Source organism: Astatotilapia calliptera, chromosome 2, assembly GCF_900246225.1.
Source record: "Astatotilapia calliptera chromosome 2, fAstCal1.2, whole genome shotgun sequence".
NCBI classification, from domain to species: Eukaryota; Metazoa; Chordata; class Actinopteri; order Cichliformes; family Cichlidae; genus Astatotilapia; species Astatotilapia calliptera.
In genome coordinates this window covers 8,559,723-8,582,745 of record NC_039303.1, presented here as the reverse complement: position 1 = coordinate 8,582,745, position 23,023 = coordinate 8,559,723, and the positions used below count along the sequence as shown (strand labels likewise).

Genomic DNA, 23,023 nt, shown 5'->3' with positions numbered 1-23,023 from the left:
TGTCAGATTTCCTCTCTACATGATGCCTTGTAAAACACCTTTACGCAGCTTGTATGGATGCCACAAGTTGTGGGGGCTGAGCACAGACTTTCAAATAATTGCAGAAGTTTACCAAATTGTGTTCTTCTCACGAGCCAGAACACATTATGAGAAGCACCCAGTGGGCGCCTTTGTTTCCAACCATTTCATGACAGATTTCGCCGTTAGCACAACAGAGGGAGAATACAGGAGTTCTCTTAATGAGTTCACATGACAAGGGACCACTAAATCAAAAATGCACAGGGACACAGCTCTAGAAATCCGTGTAGAAAAAGACTAGGATCTATTTATAGAATGTATAAAGAAAAAAGCTGAGTTAGAAAGAAAGAAGAAGTTTGGGATGTAGCAGTTTCTCTTAGTCATAATCAAGTTTTTAGGGCACAATGGCTGCAGGGAGATTTTCCCTTGGATTTTACATAACAACCATGACACCAGTTTTTCAGCAAGCAGACAATCGAGACGTTTTCTGAAAGAATAGGACGCCTTTGCATAAGAAATCCTCTGGATTTATTTTTCTCTATGTTCTTTATGTTACGACAGACAAAAGCGGGCTTTAACATGTAAAGATGAATGCGTGCGGTTGCAAATGGGTCACGTTAGACGGCAGACTTGGAGACATGTCTGCCCCATCCACCTTCAAACATTTCCTGACAGATAGCGCCTGGGAGAAACATTTCCCTCCACTGACTGAGGCCTCAAAAATGTGAGAAAATGCTGCTGGGTAATTTGGACTGTACTATGATTATGGTGTTTTTGATATTTAGATATTCTACCCCAAATCCCTCTTTCTGCCTTGGCATTGTACTGAGATGTCCTGTCAAAATATTTTGGAATTGTTGTCAGGGTTTTAAATATGGACGCAGCGTGAAGGGTACAAATGAGATCAAATCTTAATTAGCATGTTCACTTTGTTAAGCAACTTTTTCCATGTGGCACAGATCTCACAACAGCTTACTTTGACAAAACAAAAAAAAACAAAAACAAAAAAAAAAGATGTTTGAGCAGGGACTTGATTTTACTTGATTTATAGACAATTTTATAATAAATATTCTAATATTCCAATGATTAAATGATGAGGTAATGAATATACTGCTTCAGTGTTTTTCAAAACAAGATACTCCAGGCAACACCGAGCCAATTCTCACCAAAGTCTCTGCATAAAGTCAAAAATACACAGCATTATGAACGGTCACATGGTCAATCCAGGAATGAAACGGAACCACCCTGAGACCATGACGGCCGCACCAGAGGAGCTCAGGGAAACATATATTTAACTGGGATACCATGTGATTTGGCTGCAACGGGGATATGCATGTACTGCTTTAACTGCACATTAACTGGCCTCTATGCAATAACAAGTTAACCTTTTATCTGGCTATAACAAGCTCTACCGCAGTATCCAAATAAACAGAGGATGCTATTCAATTGAACCCGCTGAAAAGACTTCTGTGGATTAGGTCAAAAAAAAAAAAAAAAAACACCCACTAGTTTGCAAGCTAAAAACTCCAGATTGTTTGGGTTATTGTGCCACACAAAAAGACCTCGGAGCAGACTATGAAATCAAAATGCTGTTTGTTGACATTGCTGTTACTTCATGACAATATTCTTTTTCAGCTGTGTTTTGCAGGCTGATTACAAAATATTGCCTGTGCTTTGCTTAAATTCAACAATGTCCATATAGGGACATATGCAATACTTAGAGCTCACTAGATAAACCAGATCATGGATGATAACTTGAACACGTTACACGTGGAATGAGTTCAGATGTAAACAATTGATTCTGGAATACTGAAACATAAGGCGGCTGAGCCTGCATAAAATAATCTTTTGCTTAAAAAGCGCCAAACATTTCAAGATGCTATCGGCTGCCTTCGCGGCTCGAAACCTTTAATGCAGTCATACCTGAGTCGGTGGCTGTGATCAGAAGGATGTATTTCTCTTGCACTTCCCGGTCAAGCGTCTCGGTCAGGCTCAGCTGACCGCTGGAGGACAGGGTGAACGCGCCTTCATCGTTCCCGCCGCTGAGCATGTAGCTTAGCTGACCATTTGCACCTTGGTCATCGTCTCTAGCAATAACCTGGAAATCATGAAAAAATATGTTTATTTACAACAAACAGAAAAAATGTAAAAAAAAATACAAAAAGCAAAAGGTGAAAAGTACAAAATGGATCATTCTAAAGTAATTTAAGTTTGTGTTCGTTTTTTATACAAATTCCAGCCATAATTCCAATTACGGTGAGAAATCGCATGATGCTTTTTACTACATTTGTTTTTTAGATTTGATTTGCTGTTACTACTATCATGAGAACATTAGATAAAATTGAACTAAGTAAGAACTGAGACAAAACAGACATGAAATTGATAGGGTGGGTTGTGAAGTAGCTTGCAGAGACAGTGGTCTGTGGGCAGGCTGAAACATCTTAAATGTAGGATTTATATAAGATATGTAAACGTGAGGTGCAGAAGGGGAAAAAGATGAGCCATATGCTAACAGATTAGTCAGTATATGGCAGTCAATGAATTTAAAATAAGTCTGTAATTGCATTTGGATCATTAAACTTACTCTATTAGTAATGATACAACACACAGAGAGACTCATTAGTCAGTATTTTGAACTAAACTTTACTAATAATACTCTTTTACTTCAGTAAACACACTTTTTTATTTTGTAACATTTATTTTAATTTGATATTTCTTCTTTTATGTAAGAAAAGATTGTAATTATTGTTAATTTTTCATTATGTGTTTAGTATGTGTTTTATTATGTGTTAACTTTTCAATTTTGCAGCTTTATGAGACGAGTTCATTTTAACCACATAATTAAATCTATTAAATAACTTCTTATTCCAGGCTTTGGGCACATTATCAGAATGCAAATGAAAGAAAAATACAACTGTAAAATATAAATACTTAAAGTAAAACAGTGTCCCTTTTAAAAGAAGATACAACACCTTCTTCTTATGAACGAAAAGCAATAAAACATGTTGACTGAGATTTATATGCAGCTAAATTAACTGAATGAGGTTAGTGATGAATAATTCCTCTCAACCTATATGTCTTGTACAGGATAATGGTAAAAGTTATCTATTTCTGTAAGTTCTGTAAAATTAGGTTCAGGTACAGGTTTTGTGTGTACGCACAGATAAAAGTTTCTTGGTCTGTATAAATAATCTTGACATTTCAGTGTGTTGAGCAAATAGACCGTTTTACATGGTTTAAAAGATCTTATATTCTTAAAATCAAAAATAAGCTGTTAACAAACTTCAATTTTCCTTTTTTTCTAATCCCAGGGAGCTTGATTTACAAAGCTGCATCAATTTAACCCTGTCTGCAAGTAACCCAGCATAACCACGGACCTCACTGAATCTCACAGTTGAGGCTTAATTACCTTCACGGTGTTCAGCGGCACCATGAAGGTAATTGCTGAGGGAAGGAAGATCATTACTTATTCACTTTGTCGAATCAGACTTTCAAAGGGAATCCACCAAGAAGAAAACCAGAGTCACACACTGTGGGCTGCTGTGGGAATTGCAGACAGACATCTATTTAATGGTTTCTAAAGTATAAAACTATTTGCCAATCGTACTTTGCTGCAACTACTCACTGGTGTGCCCAGATGCATTGTGGGCTTTCCTGTGCATGTATCAGTTAGGTATAGCTACATTTTGTGGGTAAACCCACTGCGCCTGGGCCCATAACTGTATCCTCATTTCCTCACTGGGTACACGAGTGAAAGTGCAATTTACTCTGTCACCGGAAATCTGCGTTTCCAGTCCATTTTTTATGTATGGCTCATTTAGTCATCAGGGTGGTTAGAATGTTAATCGTCTCGTCATGCAATTTAGCTGAGTTTCATATTTCGCTGAAATCCTATAAAGCCCTAATTGAGCAGAACAAATGATAGTTGTATATCATTTCTTTATCATTTCACCCAAGTATTTGCTGCAGCATTTAGCAAAATAAGATCACCAAACTTAGTGGTTTAGTGCCCTAATAGCACTCACACACCTGCACTTATTAAGTTAGTTTAACTACTACGAATTTGGTTGAGGCATTAAGCTTGTTAGAACCTTTTTTCACCCTGGAAGACCTTTCTGTGAATTTCACTTAATGTCTTGGCATATGAAAATAAATAAAGCCCAAAAACTAACCTGCAGAATGTTTTTCGGTAGGTTCTCAAGGTTCTCTTGAACATTGACAGTGTAAGGAGAGAGCTCAAAAACAGGTGAGCAGTCATTAACATCCAGTAAAACAATGTTGACTGTTGCTCGGTCCACCCTGGGGCTGCTGCTACGGTCTGCAGCTTGGACCACCAATGAATAGGATGAACGCGCCTCTCGGTCCAGCTGTTTGGCCACTGAGATCACCCCCGTGACAGAATCGATCCGGAAATCAGAGTTGGTGTTTCCCCCAGAGATAGAGAAACGGATCTGCCCATTGGTGCCTTCGTCAGCATCGCTAGCAAACACCTGGATGACATCGGTCCCCGTCAAGATGTTCTCCTCGATCTCGATGTCATAGATATTCTGCGAGAAGCTCGGGGTATTGTCGTTGACGTCCAAAACCACCATAGTCACATCCATTGTCGAAGAGAGAGGCGGTTCGCCCTTATCTGTAGCTACGACTGTGAGCGTGTAGTTGGAAAGCTCCTCTCTATCAAGTTCCCCAATCAACCGGACATCTCCGTCTATTGTACCAATGCTGAACTTGTTACCGAACGGGCCTCTGAGGGAGTACTCCACGTAGCTGTTGGGCCCACTGTCAGCATCTGTGGCTTGGGTCGTGAACACGACTGTGTCCACTGGAGTGTTCTCCTGGATGTAAGTCATCTTCTGAGAAGTGAAGGTCGGTGGGCAGTCATTGACATCCAGAAGAATGATCGACACTTGGGCAGTGCTGGTGAAGCGGGTAATGGGAGGTGGGGCTAGGTCATTTACTGTGACTACCAGGTTATAGAAAGACTGGGTTTCCCTGTCCAAAGACTTCTTAGTTTGGAGGACCCCATCTTTGGTGATGACAAAGTGGCCCTGGGGATCCCCAGATGCGATTTTGTAGAGGAGCTGTGCATTCTGGCCTGAAAAACATGGCAAGATGCAGGTCTTTAGAAGATAAAAACAATATCAGGAAGGTGAAAGTTAGATTAATCTGTTAGATTTTCTGCACCAAACCAATATGATAACTGAAAATACCTAAATATCATCTTCCATGCAGTTACTTCTTTCAAATTAAAAGACCTCATTTTACACTCTGATTTTTTAAATTGAGTTTAAATGAAATTATTTGATGTGGCCTTGAACAGAAAGGACAGCATGGTGGAGGTCAAATACTGATAACTCTGACTGACATCCATTGTTCTAGATATAACTGTTAGATATTCTCCATGTTTTTGAATTAGGCACTTATATACATTATCAACTTCCATTTCCACAAATTGTGCATGTGCAACAGCTCTGTGCTACTCTTATCATCCGAGTAGACAATCTATTCATGTAAAATGACAGATTGCTATCAGAAAGAAATACCACTGTAACCACTTCCTCAACTGATAGTTTTGGAAAATCCCTCTGAACTGAAATATTTATTTTAAGCGACATAACTACAATGTCTGTGAATGAATGGATGGATGCACTAAACTATCCAACCTTGAAATCTGGCCTAATCTGTACAACCGCTCTGGAAGTGGGGGTTAAAACAAGCTTAAATTGAGCATCTGTAATTCAACTCAACAGGGTATTCATGCGGAAAACGCCGCCACCTTCCCACACTCTTGTGTGCATTTACAGTTTACAAGTAATCTCTTATCAAAAGCTTGAGTGCTACTTCTATCTGAGTTTTGGCTACGCTGTCTAGAGCCAAAGTCTGGGGGTCAGGGGTCAGGGCTTAGGAAGCGCTAACAATGGCGGTGTTTTGTTTTGACAGTGCAGAGCGGCAGCTATATATCTGAGAGGACGACGTGGTCAGATTATGTGGACAGTGGAGAAAGAAGCCAGACTTTGGTTGAGAACTAGGCAGCATATTTCCCAGGAATGTAGGTCACAATAACCACATTAGGCCCGGGTGAAGCGATAATTACAGCAGAGGAGAGTAGCGGTGGCCGTTCAAATACCACACGCTTCTTCACAGACATGAAACCCACCACCTGAAACGCAGAAATAACTCCAGCCGCTTAATCACATGGTGAAGATGTTGTATTTCATCAAATCAATTATGTGCGACTCAAAATAAAAACGAAAAATAAAATGTAGGCTTGAGAGCTTCTGTGTAACCAGCTGTCATAACAAAGTGACAGGCCTCTGTTAAATTAATCTACTAAGGCTAGCTCACACTTGATTTATACGATGAGAGTACATTACTGCTTTAAACATGCCCACTGAGCAGCGTTTTTAAGTACACTGACATCACCGGAATACTTCCAGGACTTAACTTGACGACTGTGTTTTCAAGTACAGTTAAAAAAGGCTCATCTTCAGACATATTTATCTTCAACAAGTGCCAAATAGTTCCAAATGTAGCAAAACATTTAGTGGCATATCAGTTTTAAGTCATCTGAACTGTTGCATAGAGTGAAATCAGTGCCACAGCTGCACTAGTATTTCTCATTTTGTCTGATAAGTGATGTTTAATACGAAACTAAGCTTACAAGAAATGAAAAAAAATATATAATTATAAACACTATATATCAAAGCATGGGAAAATTCCACATTGCTTATTTTAGAAGGGGACCACCACTCTACCTACTGAGGTATCCCTGCCCTTTTGTCATATTTAATATGGTTACACACAATGACGTGAGCAGCGTATGTGTTTATATATACACTCCACTATATATACAAGTATATGTAAAATTAATACTTAAATCACACCTTGATTTGACAAACGAAAGAATCTTTACTGATGTAAATCTTATCATTTTTTTCCAAATATTGAACGACATACCAACAATCAGGGGAGAAAAAATCATCAACCCTTTGAGACCTAGACTCAAAATCACAGCCAAAGTCAAGGTTAAATATTGAAATCGCAGGTTCATCCAAGTTCTGTCATAATGTTGCTCAGTAATGTGTCCTCAGGTGCTTGTTGGATTCAGGTCTGGGGAACGTGAGGGCCAGTCACTGGGATCAATGCCTTCATCATCCTTCACCATTGCCTAGATACTCTGGCCACCAGATATTATCCTGCACCAGGAGGAACCCACTGCACCAGTATAATGTCTGACACTGGGACTTTGTCCTACTACCTAACAAAAGTCAGGGTACTGTTGGCTAGCATGTGGAGGTCTGAAGGGCACCTTCACTGACCCACTACCAAACCAGTCACGCTGGCAACATACTGCAGTGCTCATCATAACATCTCCAGACTCATTCACATTTGTGCTCATGTGAACCTGCTCAGACTGATATGCTGGTCCTGTGGTTGGATGAGCTCAAAAGTACTAGTCAGGTGTTAGCACATTACCATATCCTATGTAAATTCTTATATATACATACCATCATCAGCATCAGTGGCTCCCACGGTGATGATACTGGATCCAGGCGGCAAAATCTCAGAGACAGACGTGCTGTACGCAGTAGTGTTAAAAACAGGCGCGTTGTCATTTACATCCAACACATTGAAGTACACTCTGACTGTGCTGGCCTGCCCCCCACCATCCTGAGCCTTCGCTGTCAGAATATAGTACTGCTGAGTCTCGTAGTCTAGCAGACGTGTCACGTTGAAAAATCCCGTCACGGGGTTCAGGAGAAACGTCTCGTCCTCGTCGTCTTCCTCCAGCGAGTAGGTGACCTCTCCATTCACCCCTGAGTCAGAGTCGCTGGCCAGGATTGCTGCCACGATGGAGCCTGTGAGACACGAGTTGTAACACAGAGGCGAGAAGTTCTTTATGGCCCTTTCGAAAAAAAACTAACTGCAGGGGGTTAGAGAGAGGTTTATTAATACCAGTGACTCAGTTATTGCTGCGCCAGTTGCTAAAATAACTGATGATTTTTTAATGTCTTGGCCTGTTCTGCTTTGGACTAAAAGCAGTCGCTGATGTTTTCAGCTTACAGCTGAGGCTGAGCACACAGCTAATCATTAAGTGTTTTATTAGAGCTTTACATGAAACATTTCTAAATGACACCCTCATTAATCTTTGATTACCAAAGTTATGCGTCTTTTTCTTGAGAGTTAAGTGGAGAAAGGAGTGAGGACGCGAGGCCAGAGAACTGTCAGTACTGTAGTAAATCCTGCTTGTTGCTGATAGATTTCCATATAAATCAAATATCAGTTACTGTCACTTTGACCCATTAAACTCATGATTTCCCCCTGAAGGAAGATGCACAGGAAAAAAAAATACTACAAAGAATTTACCCCCAATAATTTGTAACTGATGAGCTTAACAGAGAAGTCTAGTCTGAAGGGCTTTTGAATGAGATCAAACATTGCTTGTCTGCCTTTGCAATCTTGAATCTTTAAAGACATCTTACCGGGCGCCATGTCTTCAGGGATATCAAATGAGTACGTTGCACGGGAGAACTTTGGTGTGTGGTCGTTCACGTCCTTGACGGTGATGTTCAGCGTCATGTCAGATGACTGCTTTCCATCGTCTGCACGCACCAGGAGGGAATATTTTGAACGTCTCTCCCGGTCTAGTTTCTTGGTGGCGATGAGATCTCCGGATTCAGGGTCGATACGGAAGCTGTCATCTGCCCCACTGATGATCGTGTACGTCACAAGAGCATTGGGACCCTGAGGTTAAAAAGAATGCGATAACACCAAACAACAAGTTGGGATAGAGTCATCTATTTCACTCCAATATGATTTTTCCTTGTTGGGTTCCTAGTAAACCCAAACTCATTACTTGCAAGTGAGGATTTATAAAAACAGTTTGATTTGTTGTGCTGAACCATGATTGAAATTTAAGTTCTTCAGATACAGGAGGAAGACCATCAGGCATCAAAGCAAATCTATCTACTAGGAAATTAGATTGTTTATTACATGTTAGCATGCCATGTCTCTAGGACAAAATATCTGCTTGTCTAGCATGAATGAAACCCCTAACATGGCCTTTTTCCACAGAGACAGTCCATAAAGTGGAGTCTTGTGATTTCAAAAAGGCCATGAAGAAGATCACAGATCAAGATAGTGACACCAAATAAAGCACAAGTGGGAAAACACTGAATTGAAGGGATTACATCTCACTGACCTTCACAAACAAACAAGCTTTGAGCATGCTAATGAGAAATCCACCCATCTTATCAGGACCTTAATATTGTTGCTTTACCATTAAGATTTTATGTTAAGAGAAAATGTCTAGCAGTGTAGACAGAAGGAACAGGTTTTCTTGGACGAAGGCAACATTGCTGAACAACACAGAGGACCCCTTTATAAGCATAAATGACACGGAATAATAGATTTTTGGAAAGCTGATAAACCTAAATGGCCTTTTTTACGATTATAGGTCAAACGAGTCAGAAAAAAATACGAAGAAACACAAGAGCTGAGTGGTGATATTCACGAGAGACTTGCGCTTCCTCTTTGAACTTTTGGGGGGTATAGTGTTCGTCTATAAATGCAACTAATAGATCATCTATTACATCGGACAAGTACAAGCGCCATAACACATGCGATCACTATAGCGAGAGGCTTTGGAATCAGAGACGGGGACTGAATGCACTATGACCTGTGAATGAGGCTGACGACAGAGCTTGACGTTTACATTTGTGCTGGGGACAATAGGAGATCAGACAACTGTCTCACTCTGTGTCTTCTGCCAAAAAAGCAAAAGCAACATCAAAAAGCTACTGCTGCTCAGCGAGATGAAGCGAGGGCTCCGGTTACAGTTGGTTAAGAGCTAAGCTAAAAGAGACTCTTTCAGCTATGCCTGATGTTTGTGTGATGCTTTTTGATCCCCTTGGAACAATGGAAAGGCTTATAGGGTAGAAGTGCTGCATTAAGCTGGTTTTTATATGCGTATTGACACATTTACTGCCTAAGTGAATAAGCTGTGTTGAAATAAACTGTATGTACGCAGCGGTGCTTCATGGTAAAATCAGCTGGAGAATGATGTGTTAGTTGGCCGTTGTGGTATAAAGCTCCTCCATGTTTTACAGATTCAACCTCTCTTTGGCAGTAAAGCAGTCTTCAGACAAATATTTTTGTAAAACTAAAGAATTTCAAGTCGATCAGATCACTGTTTTGGTTTTTAACGTTTCCAAATCTATTGAACAGATAGTGAACTTGCATTTGTTAATATGAACAATATTTATTTATAACTGTTTATTTCATTAACTGGTTTCAATTACAGTATTATAATGCATATAATTGCATGTGTAAGAAAATAGCTGCTCCCTTATTTCTCAAGGGGAAACCACAGGGAATGGATCTGCATGCTTAATTTGGGACAGATTTTATGCTGGATGCACTCCCTGAGGCAACCCTCCCATTTATCCAGGGCTTGGGACTGGCACTAGGAATACATGAGTCCATCTCTCCTCCTGGAATCAAACCGGATTTGATATGTGTGTTCCCCTCTACACCACAGAGCCACATCTTATTGATTGTATCCCTCAATTGATTTAAGAATTCTGGAACTTGTTATTTACTTTTTGATGTTGAAAGACATTTGAAAGGTAATCACAGTTTAAATGGCTCACTGTTAAAATGCATGTGGGATTGAACAAACTATTTATACATATAGTACATAGTCAAATGCAAATGTAATGTTTTACTGTAGGATTCTTTAAAGTGATCCTGTCATTAAATCAGTGAACTCTGAAAGGTTAAAAACTTTAAGTGAATGTAGAGGAGATTTTACTGTTTGGCCATGTCTGACAGAAGAAAAACACAAGAAACTATAAAATATTCTCTTCCCTTGTCTAACTTTTTATTTTTTAACTGTCTGCTTTTAGGCCTTGTGCCTAAAAGCAGACAGTTAACACACAGAGTAAATATAATCACAGGGCTAACTTCTCTTACTTGCTCTTATCTCTTTCCCATGGCCTGTTTTTTATGATAGATAAAAACTCTTATTGACGTCTTATTGACCTCGTCTCTCATTGCATTACCAGACTTGGTCTGAGATCCAGGCCCAATAAAAAATGGGGGCGATGAGGAGGACGGAGTGAGGTTCTGCTCATCGAAGGACCCTGCTGTCATCAATCAGTGGCTCCAGATCTGGCAACCTCATTAGCCACCTGGGCCGCAGTCCGGAACCCAACACCATGGTTTGCCAATTAATTTTCTGATAGGGTTCAAAGGCAGAGCAAGGAAGGTGGGAGAGGCCGAGATGGGGGTCCATCTAGGCTTCAGTCCAACACACACACATACCAACAAAAACTATAAACACATGCATTTAAAAATAGGTTTATTCTCTTTTAAAACTGTTTGATTCTGCTGAACAATCCCATGTCTTTCTCTTTTCGTAAAATCTTTACACGCACTCAAACACACTCACATCGACACTGTTCGCCCTCTTGACCTCCACTCAAGAGTCTGACTACTTTACGGCTCTCCAAAGACACGGAGGGTTGTTCGGAGGAAAAGGAAAAAAAAAAAAAACGAAGGCTGGCCAATTAAACAGCAGCATTCCAGGGAGCGAAGCGCACCAGGCAGGGGCAGAAGGAAACTCATTTAGTAGATGAGTGGCTTTTGGGAGCACGCAGTTCCTATGAGAAGCGAGAGGTGCGAAGCAGACAGCGCCGGTGGGGATAGCAAGCTTCCTGTATGCAACAGCACCAAGACAGCAAGCCAATCATAACATAGACTCTTGGAAAACAAGCAATGTGTTGTCACTAACAGCTACAGATACAGAGAGGTAAGGATGACCCAACAGTCTGTGCTGCTGGTGTGTAAATCCATTCTACAAGTGTGCAAAATAGCCAGAAATCTCCTTGTTGTGGGTTTTTAGGCCTCTGGAATGCATTACTGTTCACTTGGAGCCTGTGCTTCCTTGCAGGGATCTCTCCTAAAACCCCTATTGTTGCATTTTTCTTCATTAATAAAGTTTTTTTCTTTTTTTTTTTTACCTGTGACATATTTTCCACATAAGGTCAGAATTCTAATAAAATGCTCACAGTCTCTCCAAAAGCACAAATGGCTGCATATTTCTTTTAAATGAGGTGAGAAACATTCTCAGAGAGGCCTAACTTGCATTACACAAAAGAGCAGCGTTTTATATTGATTTCCTTTCAACCCCACTGCAATCCCCTCCTCCTTTTTTGGGGTGGAAATGGGCACAGTGAAAAGCGGATGGGTAGAAACAGCATTTTAATACCCTCACACATGAATCCCACATGTAGCGCTGTTAAATTGGATGGGATCATTATGATGTCTGAATTCAGCCCGTCAGCTGGCCAACAGCTTGCACTCTTGGCTACTCTGCGCTGGCTCACACATGTGGCTTTCTCAACAAGAGCTCCAATGCGTTCCGTACGCTTAGTGTCAGCGCAACTTAAGTTTCCTGCGTAAGGATGTGGGCAAAAGCTTGGCTGGCCTCATATCTGGCTCTGAGTGAGAGCTGGAATGAAGCACAGGCTTCTATTTAGCAGCCTATTCATGGCAGCGCTGAAGTTTGGAGTAAACATCACTAGAATCTGTAATTCCTAAAAAGGCTCCTCTACATTCTCTTTAAGTGCTTCTTTTTTTCATTTGAATCCCTGCTTGGAAGCGAAATGTGACTTCTCTTGAATTCAAGTTCTTTAGGTGGGTAATTCAAGCACGGCTCATATGCATATGCGTGCTTGTAAGAATGAACTCTTAATTTTCTACAAATTACCGAAAAGCCTTCGATTTCAGCCTAAGCACCACAGGTCAAGCTTCTCTTAACTTCAGATATGTGGAAAAAGTGAACAACTGCACAATTTGATTTCAATACCATATGCTAAGCCTTTCAAGATCAAAACTGTGAATAGTTTGGAACTGAAAAAAGAAAATAATCAAATAAAGTCCTTAAATCCCCCTACTGAAAAGACTGACTTGCCTCCAGGTCCGAGATTTACAGTCAATATAGTATTCTGACAAAAGAGAAATGGCATAAAGTGGGACTTTGTATGACTTTTCTCACATTCAGAGCAAAGAGATGGGAGCGAGGTAACAGCTGTGCAATAAAAACGTGTGGCCTCATAAGTTAACATTAAATCTGAGTCCATATTCCTGCGTTCTAATCTCTCGCCCCTCTATGGCCCGAGTCTTTCCACTCACTTCAACTGTGTCCTTTGGCTTTGGCGAGGGACCGCAGACCTTTGAGATGCCGGCAGGGCCTGCTTTTTGCTCGCGGCAGGATTTAATGTCCGTATCCTGCCGAAAGCAGCCAAAGATGGAGCCTTTGACTAATTCAGAGTGATACTGCTGATGTAATGTGAACTACGGGGACCGCGGAGGGACTATCAGGATGACAGGACGAAGAATCAATCGATGTTTCTGCGACACCAGCGGACTCAAGACATCTCAGATAACATCAACATTTAAGGGTGAAAATGAGCAGACTCTAAATGTGCGTGTGTCTTAGGGGAAAGCACATTAATTGCTACAAAGCGGTGATTTATGCTTTTGTGGTAGTGCGTAAGAGTTGAGGCAGGCAAGGATGGTGCTTTCCCAAACTGTCTTGGCTGCTTTGTGTCACTGTGTGGAGTCGCGAGCACGTGCACATCTGACCTTGAACTCAACTAACGCTGTACTCTACAACAGGCAATTCCCTATTTTTAATGAAATTTAATCAAATAATTAGCAATATCTATAGATGATAGTAAAAATTACAATTTCCCACAGCTAAAGGCAACATCTTTAAATCACAGCAAAAACCCAGAAAATTGACAATAATGTTTTTTTAATCCTGAGGTAATATACTGCTGAGATTTTCCATATACCAGGTTATGACTTTTATTGCCAATGACAGCGACTGTAAAATTAAGAACTGCTGTAAAAATAAATACTACCCTTATCAGAATAATAATGAATTCACAATCATAATCAATCAGGGACATGCAGTCTAGACTGTTTCCATTTCTTTTTGCCTTGAATATTTGCAATTTTGGTATGAAAATGGTCAACTGACAACGATGTTTAAAAAACATTTGAATTTTTAGTGGTTTTGACACTGTAGGAACAAAAATTTAGAGCACGTTTTTAATTCAAATCGCTTCCAGGATATCTATTCCGAAAGCGGTGAAGTGGAAAACGGGCAAAGAAAAGCACAAAGACACCGAGCCATTACCTCGTCCGCATCCGTGGCTGTTAGCTGCATTATCTTGAAGCCATCTCCAACGTTTTCCTCGATGGTCACGTCAAGAATGTCATTAGGGAAAACGGGCGGGTTGTCGTTGACATCCTGCAGCGTGATCTCCACCTGTGGAGGAAGAATAAACAGCACACTTTCCATTAAAGTACTGCCAACCTGTTACAGTCTGTCTGCAACAGCTGTTGAGATCGCTGTAAAGAAAAAAACCCCGTCTGAGTCGTCTCGGGTTTCAGAAGATGAAGAAGCTGCACTAGCAGGGAAATTTATCATTTTCTGGCTCCACGGGGTATAGAGAGGAAAAAGTGTGAAATTATCAGCTGCGAGTCTTGCCGTGAAAGCTTGCAAACAAGAAAGCCTGAATTTTTCTCCCATCCAAAGTTCGTGTATTTTTCGATCTACTAACAGAACAAGTCACATCTTAAACTGACAGAACTATATAACTGCTCGAGAGTGAATGCTCTATAAAAATGTGATGATAAATATAGTTCAAAGAAAAAGTGAATTTCTGAAAGTTGGTGCTGCTTTAGGTGCGACACCAACCCACGATAAGCTTCTGTAAACCAACATATCTAGAGAAGTGCATTGTGGGTCTATGGTAGACCTCATATACCCCACTGTCACTGGAGCTCATGGAAACTGTATCATTTACAAATTGACTTGAGGCTCTTTTCCGCAGAGACGCGCAGCAAATGTAACAGTAGAGCAAACTAACTGCAGCGCAGGGATTTTCACTTTCAAGTCTTACAAACCAAAATAAACACACATTACAGTAGACCACGGACCCCCCATGTGGAAAAACTTTGCCCCCCCACACTGAAATACTTGTTCTAATAAATTAAATCTAATACAGATGCGACAGTGGGAAGAGTGAAACCTATGATTAGATCAGTTGTTTATAGAAATTATACGATTTCAAGTGAATCAAAGCGTCCGTTGGCTTTTGCTCATTCACTCAAGACCATGTGGAGCACAAACGTTCTGTGACCACACGTGGAGAACCCTCCGCCACCATCCCGGCTTGCAGCTAATACTCCATGTGTGGACGTCCCTTTCAAGAATGTTTGTTGTTGTGCTTTTGATTGGACAAGTTGTTTGTTCATAGTAAAGGAACTCTTGAATTGATGATCTTTTATGCTCAACTTAGCCAGCACGCGCACTGATAAAGCTTAACGCAGATGATAAAGAAGCAATCGGTACTCCATCGATAATTTAGAATGCTAACCGTGAGCCAGGTCTTCTTACAAAAAAAACTGAATGAAATCCAACAAGGTAGAAGCAACAGACATGCACATTATGGATTTTCAGTGGTTTGTGCATCTAAATGGGGCAGGGATAGCTCAGTAGGTAAAGTGGTCGCCCCATGATCGGAAGGTCGGCGGTTCGAATCCACTTAACGGCTACCCTGAGGTACCCCTGAGCAAGGTACCGTCCCTACACACTGCTCCCCGGGCGCCTGCTTAGTGGGCTGCCCACTGCTTCACTGAGTGAATGGGTCAAATGCAGAGAAAAACAAGTAATTTCCCCATGGGGATCAATAAAGTATCCATTATTATTATTATTATTATTATTAAATAAGTTTACTGCTTTGCTTTCAACCATGGGTGGCTGTAGCTCAGGTGGCAGAGCAGGTCAGCCACTAATCAGAAGGTCGGTGGTTCGATCCCAGGCTGCATCCTGGCTGCATGCCAAATATCCTTGGGCAAGATACTAACCCCGTGTTTGCCTACTGGTGGTGGTCAGAGGGCCCGGTGGCGCCTGTGTCCGGCAGCCTCGCCTCTGTCAGTGTGCCCCAGGGCAGCTGTGGCTACAATGTAGCTTGCTATCACCAGTGTGTGAATGTGTGTGTGAATGACTGAATGTAGTGTAAAGCGCTGCATTTGTATAGCGCTTTTCTATGGACTAGAAAAGCGCTATACAAATGCAGGCCATCTATGGTATAGGAGCACAGTATGAGCAGTCACATGACCCCGTCTGAGGGGGAAAGTGGGAACCCTGGAGACAGTGAGAGTGACACATTTATGGCTTCAGATGTTCTGCGTCTAGCGTGGTGATATTACATTTCCACTCGCATCCCACAACTTAAACTGCTATCCCTTCCACCTCATCTACTAACCCAAATATGCATTTCAAAGCCAGTAAACATGGCTCGCTTTTGAATCATAACAGACATTTTGCTGCGCATTCTCTGTTTATTGCTTCTATAAATATGGAAAAGCCGTGTTTAAATTCTCCAGTGATAGGATCTCCATTAATGTTGACAGTGATTATGGTAATTCTTGTGCCAGGCATCACTGTAACACACACGCGCACGCAGCGAGGCATTACTGAGATGATATAAAGAAATGGGAAAAGAACAGTTGTTAAAAGTCTACAGTGGGTGCCGCATTTTTTTTTTTTTTTGAGGTAACAAGAGTTTCCCAGTGGGCATTTATAGAGCAGACAACAGGCCTCAAGGCCGTATGACCACAGAGGTGGGGGGCTTAAACACAGCGGTCTATTCATACTGGGCTATTTACAGGAAAAGCGGCCTTCACATGTCCCACAAATCTGCTTTGCAACCAACAGAAACAGGAAGCGCTTCATAACAGCTGCCACTGACGCCTTTTGGGAAAAGTTTAATTAAAGTTGACCCAGAACAAAAAGCCTGATGGGGGATATGGCTGAAATAGTGTCACAGCCTGACTGAATAAAATACTCTTCTGCTGTTCACTAATGTGACACCGCGAGGGCAAGTCTGAGCAAGGTCACAATTAGAATGAATCCAGTCGCTTAACACTGCCTGGATGCCAGGATGCTGTCCACTTATTAAACCCACTCTGAGTTGGTGTCTGTCTGTCTGCATGAGTGGAGATAATTACAGAAGAACAAGACAGATTATGTCCCGGGCACCGGCAATACAGAAGTCTCATAAACAACCACAATGACAGCGGCTCTCGACTCAACTTGCGCCCGAGCCGAGGGACCGGGGCAAAGTCAACAAACAATGAATATTTATCTCCAACCCTGTGTGTCCCCTTGATGTGTAAATAATGCAAGGCCCACTTCTGAGGAGTGAACTAATTAGGGTAGAAGTGCAGTTTTGAGAAATAATTACGCCTTATGCTTCCAGTTTGCATTACCCAGGCTCCCACGGGACAGCAACATATCAAAGCGCTCTGGTGAAAAATTCATCGGAGGAAGAGGAAGCGAGGTCAGGAGAGGGAGGCTGAGAGAGGCAGGAAGAGAGGTTTTGTTCCCTCTACCTGTCTGCTGCTCATGGCGAGCAGGCGGTTAACCCAGATGCCGTGGCCCAGGCAGGTGAAACACATTAGTTTACAAGGCAAAGATTGTGTTTCACGAACTACTGTTTCAAGTTGCAGGTGCTGCTAACTGGCTGCCAGAGTTTTATTATTTATGGAGAGGTATGAATGATTCAGGTGTCAAGCGGTTCCTGAGTGCTGTCGATTATAAGACCGTAAGTTATGGAAAGTATTTGTCCGAGAGCCTGAGACCAGAGCTCAGGAGTGATAAATTCATCTAAAATTCCCAGAGCTTGTATGATGCATGCAGAAATGACAGGTGGAAAAATTTAGATGTCTGAGCTCATGTTATGTAATCAAATCTCTTTTCTTGCGCATAAAGTTGAAATTTAAAGAGTAAGTTCACCTTAAACCACAAGAGACGTTTTTCTCACCGACCTCTGTTTTGATTGCGAGTCCAACACAGATCGAGTGAAGGAACTGTCAAATTTGCTTTTCTTAGAGCTTTAAAATGATATATTTCAGTATTTCAAAAGCAATGTGTATTTCTAGTACAAATGTCCCTGTTACAATATAACATTACTCTTTCTACCAATACAGAACACTGGGGACGATTAAAGATGATGAACTGAAACTTTAAAAATCATCACAAATAAAATCTGCACAGTATTGTGCAAAAATCTTGAGCCACACCTCATTTCTTTACATTTTGCTACGAAAATGGGAAAAAGGTGCAGAGATTTATTGAAGCATGTGGGTACATACATGGAAACAGAGTTTGTACAATTCTGATGAGCTTTAAAGTCAATATTTGGAGTGACCACCTTTATTCTTCAACACAGCCTAAACTTTCTTGTAATTTCTTTAAGTAGTCCTTAAGTAGGATATTCAAAGCCTTTTTTGGGTGTTTTTTTGTCCTGTTCTCTGTCAACATGATAGCACACTGCTTCAATAATGTTGAGGTCCGCACTGTGGCGAGGCAAATCCATGACTGGTAGATTTCCACTGCAAGTGTTTTCTTTCAGAAAGTCTAGAAAACTATTGCTCATGACCACTTTACACTAAAACTAAAAACTATTGCAAAGCAATATATCAAAAATGCATAAAATCAACAACTTGGATGGCTTGTAAGTGAATCTTACCATATAGCTGCCTAATAGGTGAAGCCTAACAAACACCCAGTAGCTAAAAAGGCCCTAACTTTGGGTCTTAATAAATTCTAATCAGTCATTTATAAGAAAAAACTTCAACCCCTATACAGTTACTATAAAGAGATAAAACAGCCATAGAAACCCAAACTGCTTTTGGCATAAGGTTGTAGACATGCTTATTTCTGCTGTACATTTGGGAATTTTAACATAGTGGGGGTCGATTGACTTTTGGAGCGTGACATAAAGTGGAAATACAAGGAACTGCAGCTTCTGGCTGCAGTTCCATATTGCTTCAGTTTCTCAACACGAGAGGCTGCCTCCAGGTACCAACACTCCACATTTATCCATCTTTAGAAATACTTGCTCGTAGATTAAAAGCAATATCAAAGTAAAGGAATTCAGTTCAAGCGTAACAGCATATACCAGAACACGTCTTCGATTCCACCACATTTTATTTTCCACAATGAGAAGGAACCAGTTGTGGTTACAGCTGGAAAAAAATATATATATATCACCTGCGTCCTTGAATGCCATTTTCACCACATCTAAAAAGTGGAAGTTGCACAGGTTTTCATATGTTTCCCACTTAAAAAATCTCATACTTGCTCTCTTGCCAGGTCCACTGCAGACAGTCAGACACAGGCAGAGGGGAGATTTAATGTAGAAGCAAAAGATGTATTATTTGAGTCCGGTCCCATGTACACTGCACACACATTTTGTCAGTTAGCGACTCAGTTGTTTTTAATAACTAGTAGAGAGTCTGATAATTAAGTGAGCAATGGTGTGCATTAAAAATGAGTAATGCAGTGCATGCTTGCTCCACTGAACGCCACGAACCTCTGAGTGAAAAGGGTGAACTTCACATCATTAGCACAAACGTTTCTTCCAACCTCGCTGAAAAAAATGTGACCTCTGAGTGCAACTGATGCAACAGTTGGCCTGTAAATGTTGAGATCATCTGATCGTTAAAAAAAGTAGAAAAAATTGCTGGAGCTGGGTGCGCCTCCTGCTGGAAATAATCATTTCAAAATGATTAAATGTCTCATTAGATGCTGTTGACGACTTGGGGTCAAGGGTTGGGGGAAGCACCGACTTCCCGTGCTCATTATACTCGGCCTCTGAGATTGAACGATTCCACTTTGCATCATCCGCTTTTCACTGATGTGCACGAAGATCAACTTGGGCCTAATGTGTTAAAAACTGGGATCACAAAGCAATCCAAAATACTCCACTTCATCACAGAGTCTGAGCCAGAATCATACGCTGTTAAAGTTATTCAGGCTTTTTTGGCCGAGTCGAAACTGTTAAATTGGACAAAGAGATTTTTGCAAAGCCATAAAAGAGTTGACACTAAAAGCCTTTGATTATGATGACGTGTAAGAAATAAATAACCAAAATGAATTCCATCGATGTTTGTCTCTTTAGAGCGACGTGATGGACGTCTAAGGTTCTGTTTATCTAACACTTCAGCTGGTATAATGCAAGGACTATAAAGAGTTGAAGGTTGGTACAGCTCGTGGCGGTTAGCTGAGTATTTCAACAGAAGCTGAAAAATACTTCAAGTGCTGCGTTTCCAAAAAGGAGCAGAAGAGTCATCAGTGAGCCTTCTCATATTCTGAGAGGTTACATCCCTTCCAACCACTAACTGGGAAACCTTTGAGGAACCACACCCAGGCAGGTCAGTAAGGACATCTGAAACAATTCCCACAACTGATTCGACAAAGCATCAAACTTCCAGGAACTTCGAACTAACTCGCAACATACTGGAAAATCATGGAGTCTCCACACTTCCTGCACTATATAAGGGGCACTGTATTGTATGAAGGAATCTGTCATCTCTGAACTGAAATGGATTACCGACCGTCTAGAAAAAGCCCAGGCCCGTGTCTGTGTTTGCCTTACTTAATCTGAAAACCGTATGGCATGATCCATGTGCATCTGATGAATTCCCTGCTATGTATAAAGAGAAACTGTAAAGAGGACCTGAATGATAGAAGGCCACATTCAACATGATACATTTCCCGCAGCTCTAGAGACACACAGACAAAGACCAGCATTATTTCACTTCATCTTCACTTCCTCCTCTAGCTCTTCTTGTGGTTATTTCAGCTGTTTAGACCGAACATCGTAGACTCTTGGCTCCAGATTTATGGAGCTAAAGAAGTCACGAGTTCTGTGGGTCAAGGATATTGGTAAAAGTGGTTCAGTCTTCTAACAACAAAAGGAAACACAACTAAATAATTAAGACAAGGTCAAATGGAGCTCTTCTGTACGGCTTCTTTAACACGTGTACAATCGCAACTGGCTCCATCTGTCAAACAAAGGCCTGCAGAGTAATTCATCTTCCAACCGCAGTCATCAGGCTCGGCAAAGTGCATGCGCGCCCTGGAGACAGGAATTTGCTGGAGATGGGAACGTGCCCGGGAAAAAGCAGACAAAGCTGGATGTCAGCCAAACCTCAACGCACAGTGTAAGGGAAAAGTCAGGATACGATCATATCCCCCTCAAGTCCCCCCTAAAATTTTCTGCAGTCCCATGAAAAAAAGAAAAAAGAACAACACTAAGGAATAAAATGAGAGACAAAACAACACAAAAAAACCCAGGAGAGTCTGCAAATGATCAGAGAGCACCTCGGCCATAAGCAACCAACAAGGGGAGAGACGATGTTGGACAAGTGGTTTTAATAAAAGGGATCACTCTGCTCTCGGTGGACCACTTCACCAACTGTTAAAAGATTGTTTGTCTACAGCAGGCCTCTTCAAGCCCCCTGCGAACTCTTGCCAAATGAGGTTCCCTCCAAGTGTTTCGAGCGGAATATACTGTATAATCCAACAGAACAAATAACCTTCCAGGTCATGTGGGCCAGCGTATTGTTTCACCCAGGCTCTGGGCCATCTTTGCACACAGCAGAGTGAAAAAAAATTGTGATGGATTGCTATTTTTAATGGTCTTGTATCCGGCTGCGAGCAGCGCATACAGGGGTTCTTCTTCACTATAAACAGCCATAACTCTTTCTCCATTATTCCTACCTGGGAGAGTTAGATGGAAAGTTTAATTAGACCTTGCGCAAGATCAGAGTAGAGACAAGATTTCGCTCTCCTTGAAGCTGGAGTACAATTCAAAGCCATCGCTGAAATTACCATAGCCTATTAACTGCAGCGCGTTCTGTATCCATGGATTAAAAGGTTAGAAGAACATCAAAACAAGCATTTTCTCCTTCTGGTGAGATGAAAGTTAAAAAACAAAATAATTAGCCTATTTGTGAGAAGTATGCTTTGAAGATATAAGAGAAGAAATGTATTTTGTTTTTATCAGTTGTCTGTCTTTTTGAAGGAGTTCTTAAAAATGGAAGGAGACCATAATGGCCGCCTGTCTCGGTGTTGGTGCCACTGACTCTGCGTGAGTCTATGGCCTTATCACTCTCACTCGCTCTCGCTACAATTACTTCCAATCACGGCATTCAAGCCGTGCAGACCATGGAAAGCAGAGCAAATGAGAAACACAGCACTTTGTTACCCCTAAAATAGATCAAAAACACAACTATGTTCAGATTTTTAACCATTTCTGGGACTGATTTCTGTAAAAAAAAAAAGCCATTAATTATTGTAGAAATGGCTCAACGTGCCTAAAGCTTAATAGAAAACGACTTGTGACCAGTGACTTTTTCATCAGCCTCAGTATCATTTCTGGATACTTTGCACTATGTTTCAGAGCAAAATAATGCATCTAGTCCTACTGTTTACTTCTTAAGGGTTAACATACTGCTTTGTTTAAAAATGCTCCTAATGACAGCACATTTTTGCAAAGGGTAAGAGATTTGAGAATATTTCCCAGCCTGTGGATGAGCTTGTAATCCATAAACTGATTTAAAATAATGGAAAAACAAAGCTTCATGTTTCATCCCGTACTGTAGCTGCAGTAAAGTCAAATGCTTTGCCACAGATTAAATTCTTTAACAGTAATGAAGACAGAGTGTGTGCCAAATGGATCACTTAGAACATCAAAAACAGGGCCTACAAACTACTACATAAACTACTTAACACACCTAATGGGAAGGTTCTTCAGTAAAGGCTCTTGTACATTTTTTACTTTAGATGAACAAACTATTATTTCAATGCGGTGCTCAAAAAAAGGACCAAGTAATATTTTTCTCTAATAACGCAAATTTGCTTCAATATGTCTGGAGCCGTTGGAAAATTGTTCCAAGTAATGCACGTAATCACAGACCTCGCAGTAGTGAGATTTTTACAGATAAATGCTCAATCTGAGTGACATACAGTAGATATCAGGCATCTTTCTCTAAAGCCAGCGTTGGTTTCCAAGACTTCTGGAAGGTCTGTGCGAGGCTTTAAAGACCATTATGGCATCAGTTTCATTGTTAC

The 23,023-nt window shown here is 41.0% G+C and overlaps 1 protein-coding gene across 2 annotated transcripts in view; it reads right to left on the bottom strand.

Annotated features, from left to right (window-relative positions):
* fat4 (FAT atypical cadherin 4) overlaps positions 1-23,023 on the bottom strand; it is a 99,483-nt gene that overhangs the window by 33,924 nt on the left and 42,536 nt on the right. For both annotated transcript variants that reach the window (XM_026183531.1, XM_026183539.1), the window contains exons 2-6: positions 14,228-14,359; positions 8,502-8,763; positions 7,527-7,877; positions 4,191-5,113; positions 1,942-2,116 (exon numbers count right to left, since the gene is read on the bottom strand). In XM_026183531.1, the coding sequence (XP_026039316.1) occupies positions 1,942-2,116; positions 4,191-5,113; positions 7,527-7,877; positions 8,502-8,763; positions 14,228-14,359 (1,843 nt within the window). The remainder of the gene's footprint in view (positions 1-1,941; positions 2,117-4,190; positions 5,114-7,526; positions 7,878-8,501; positions 8,764-14,227; positions 14,360-23,023) is intronic.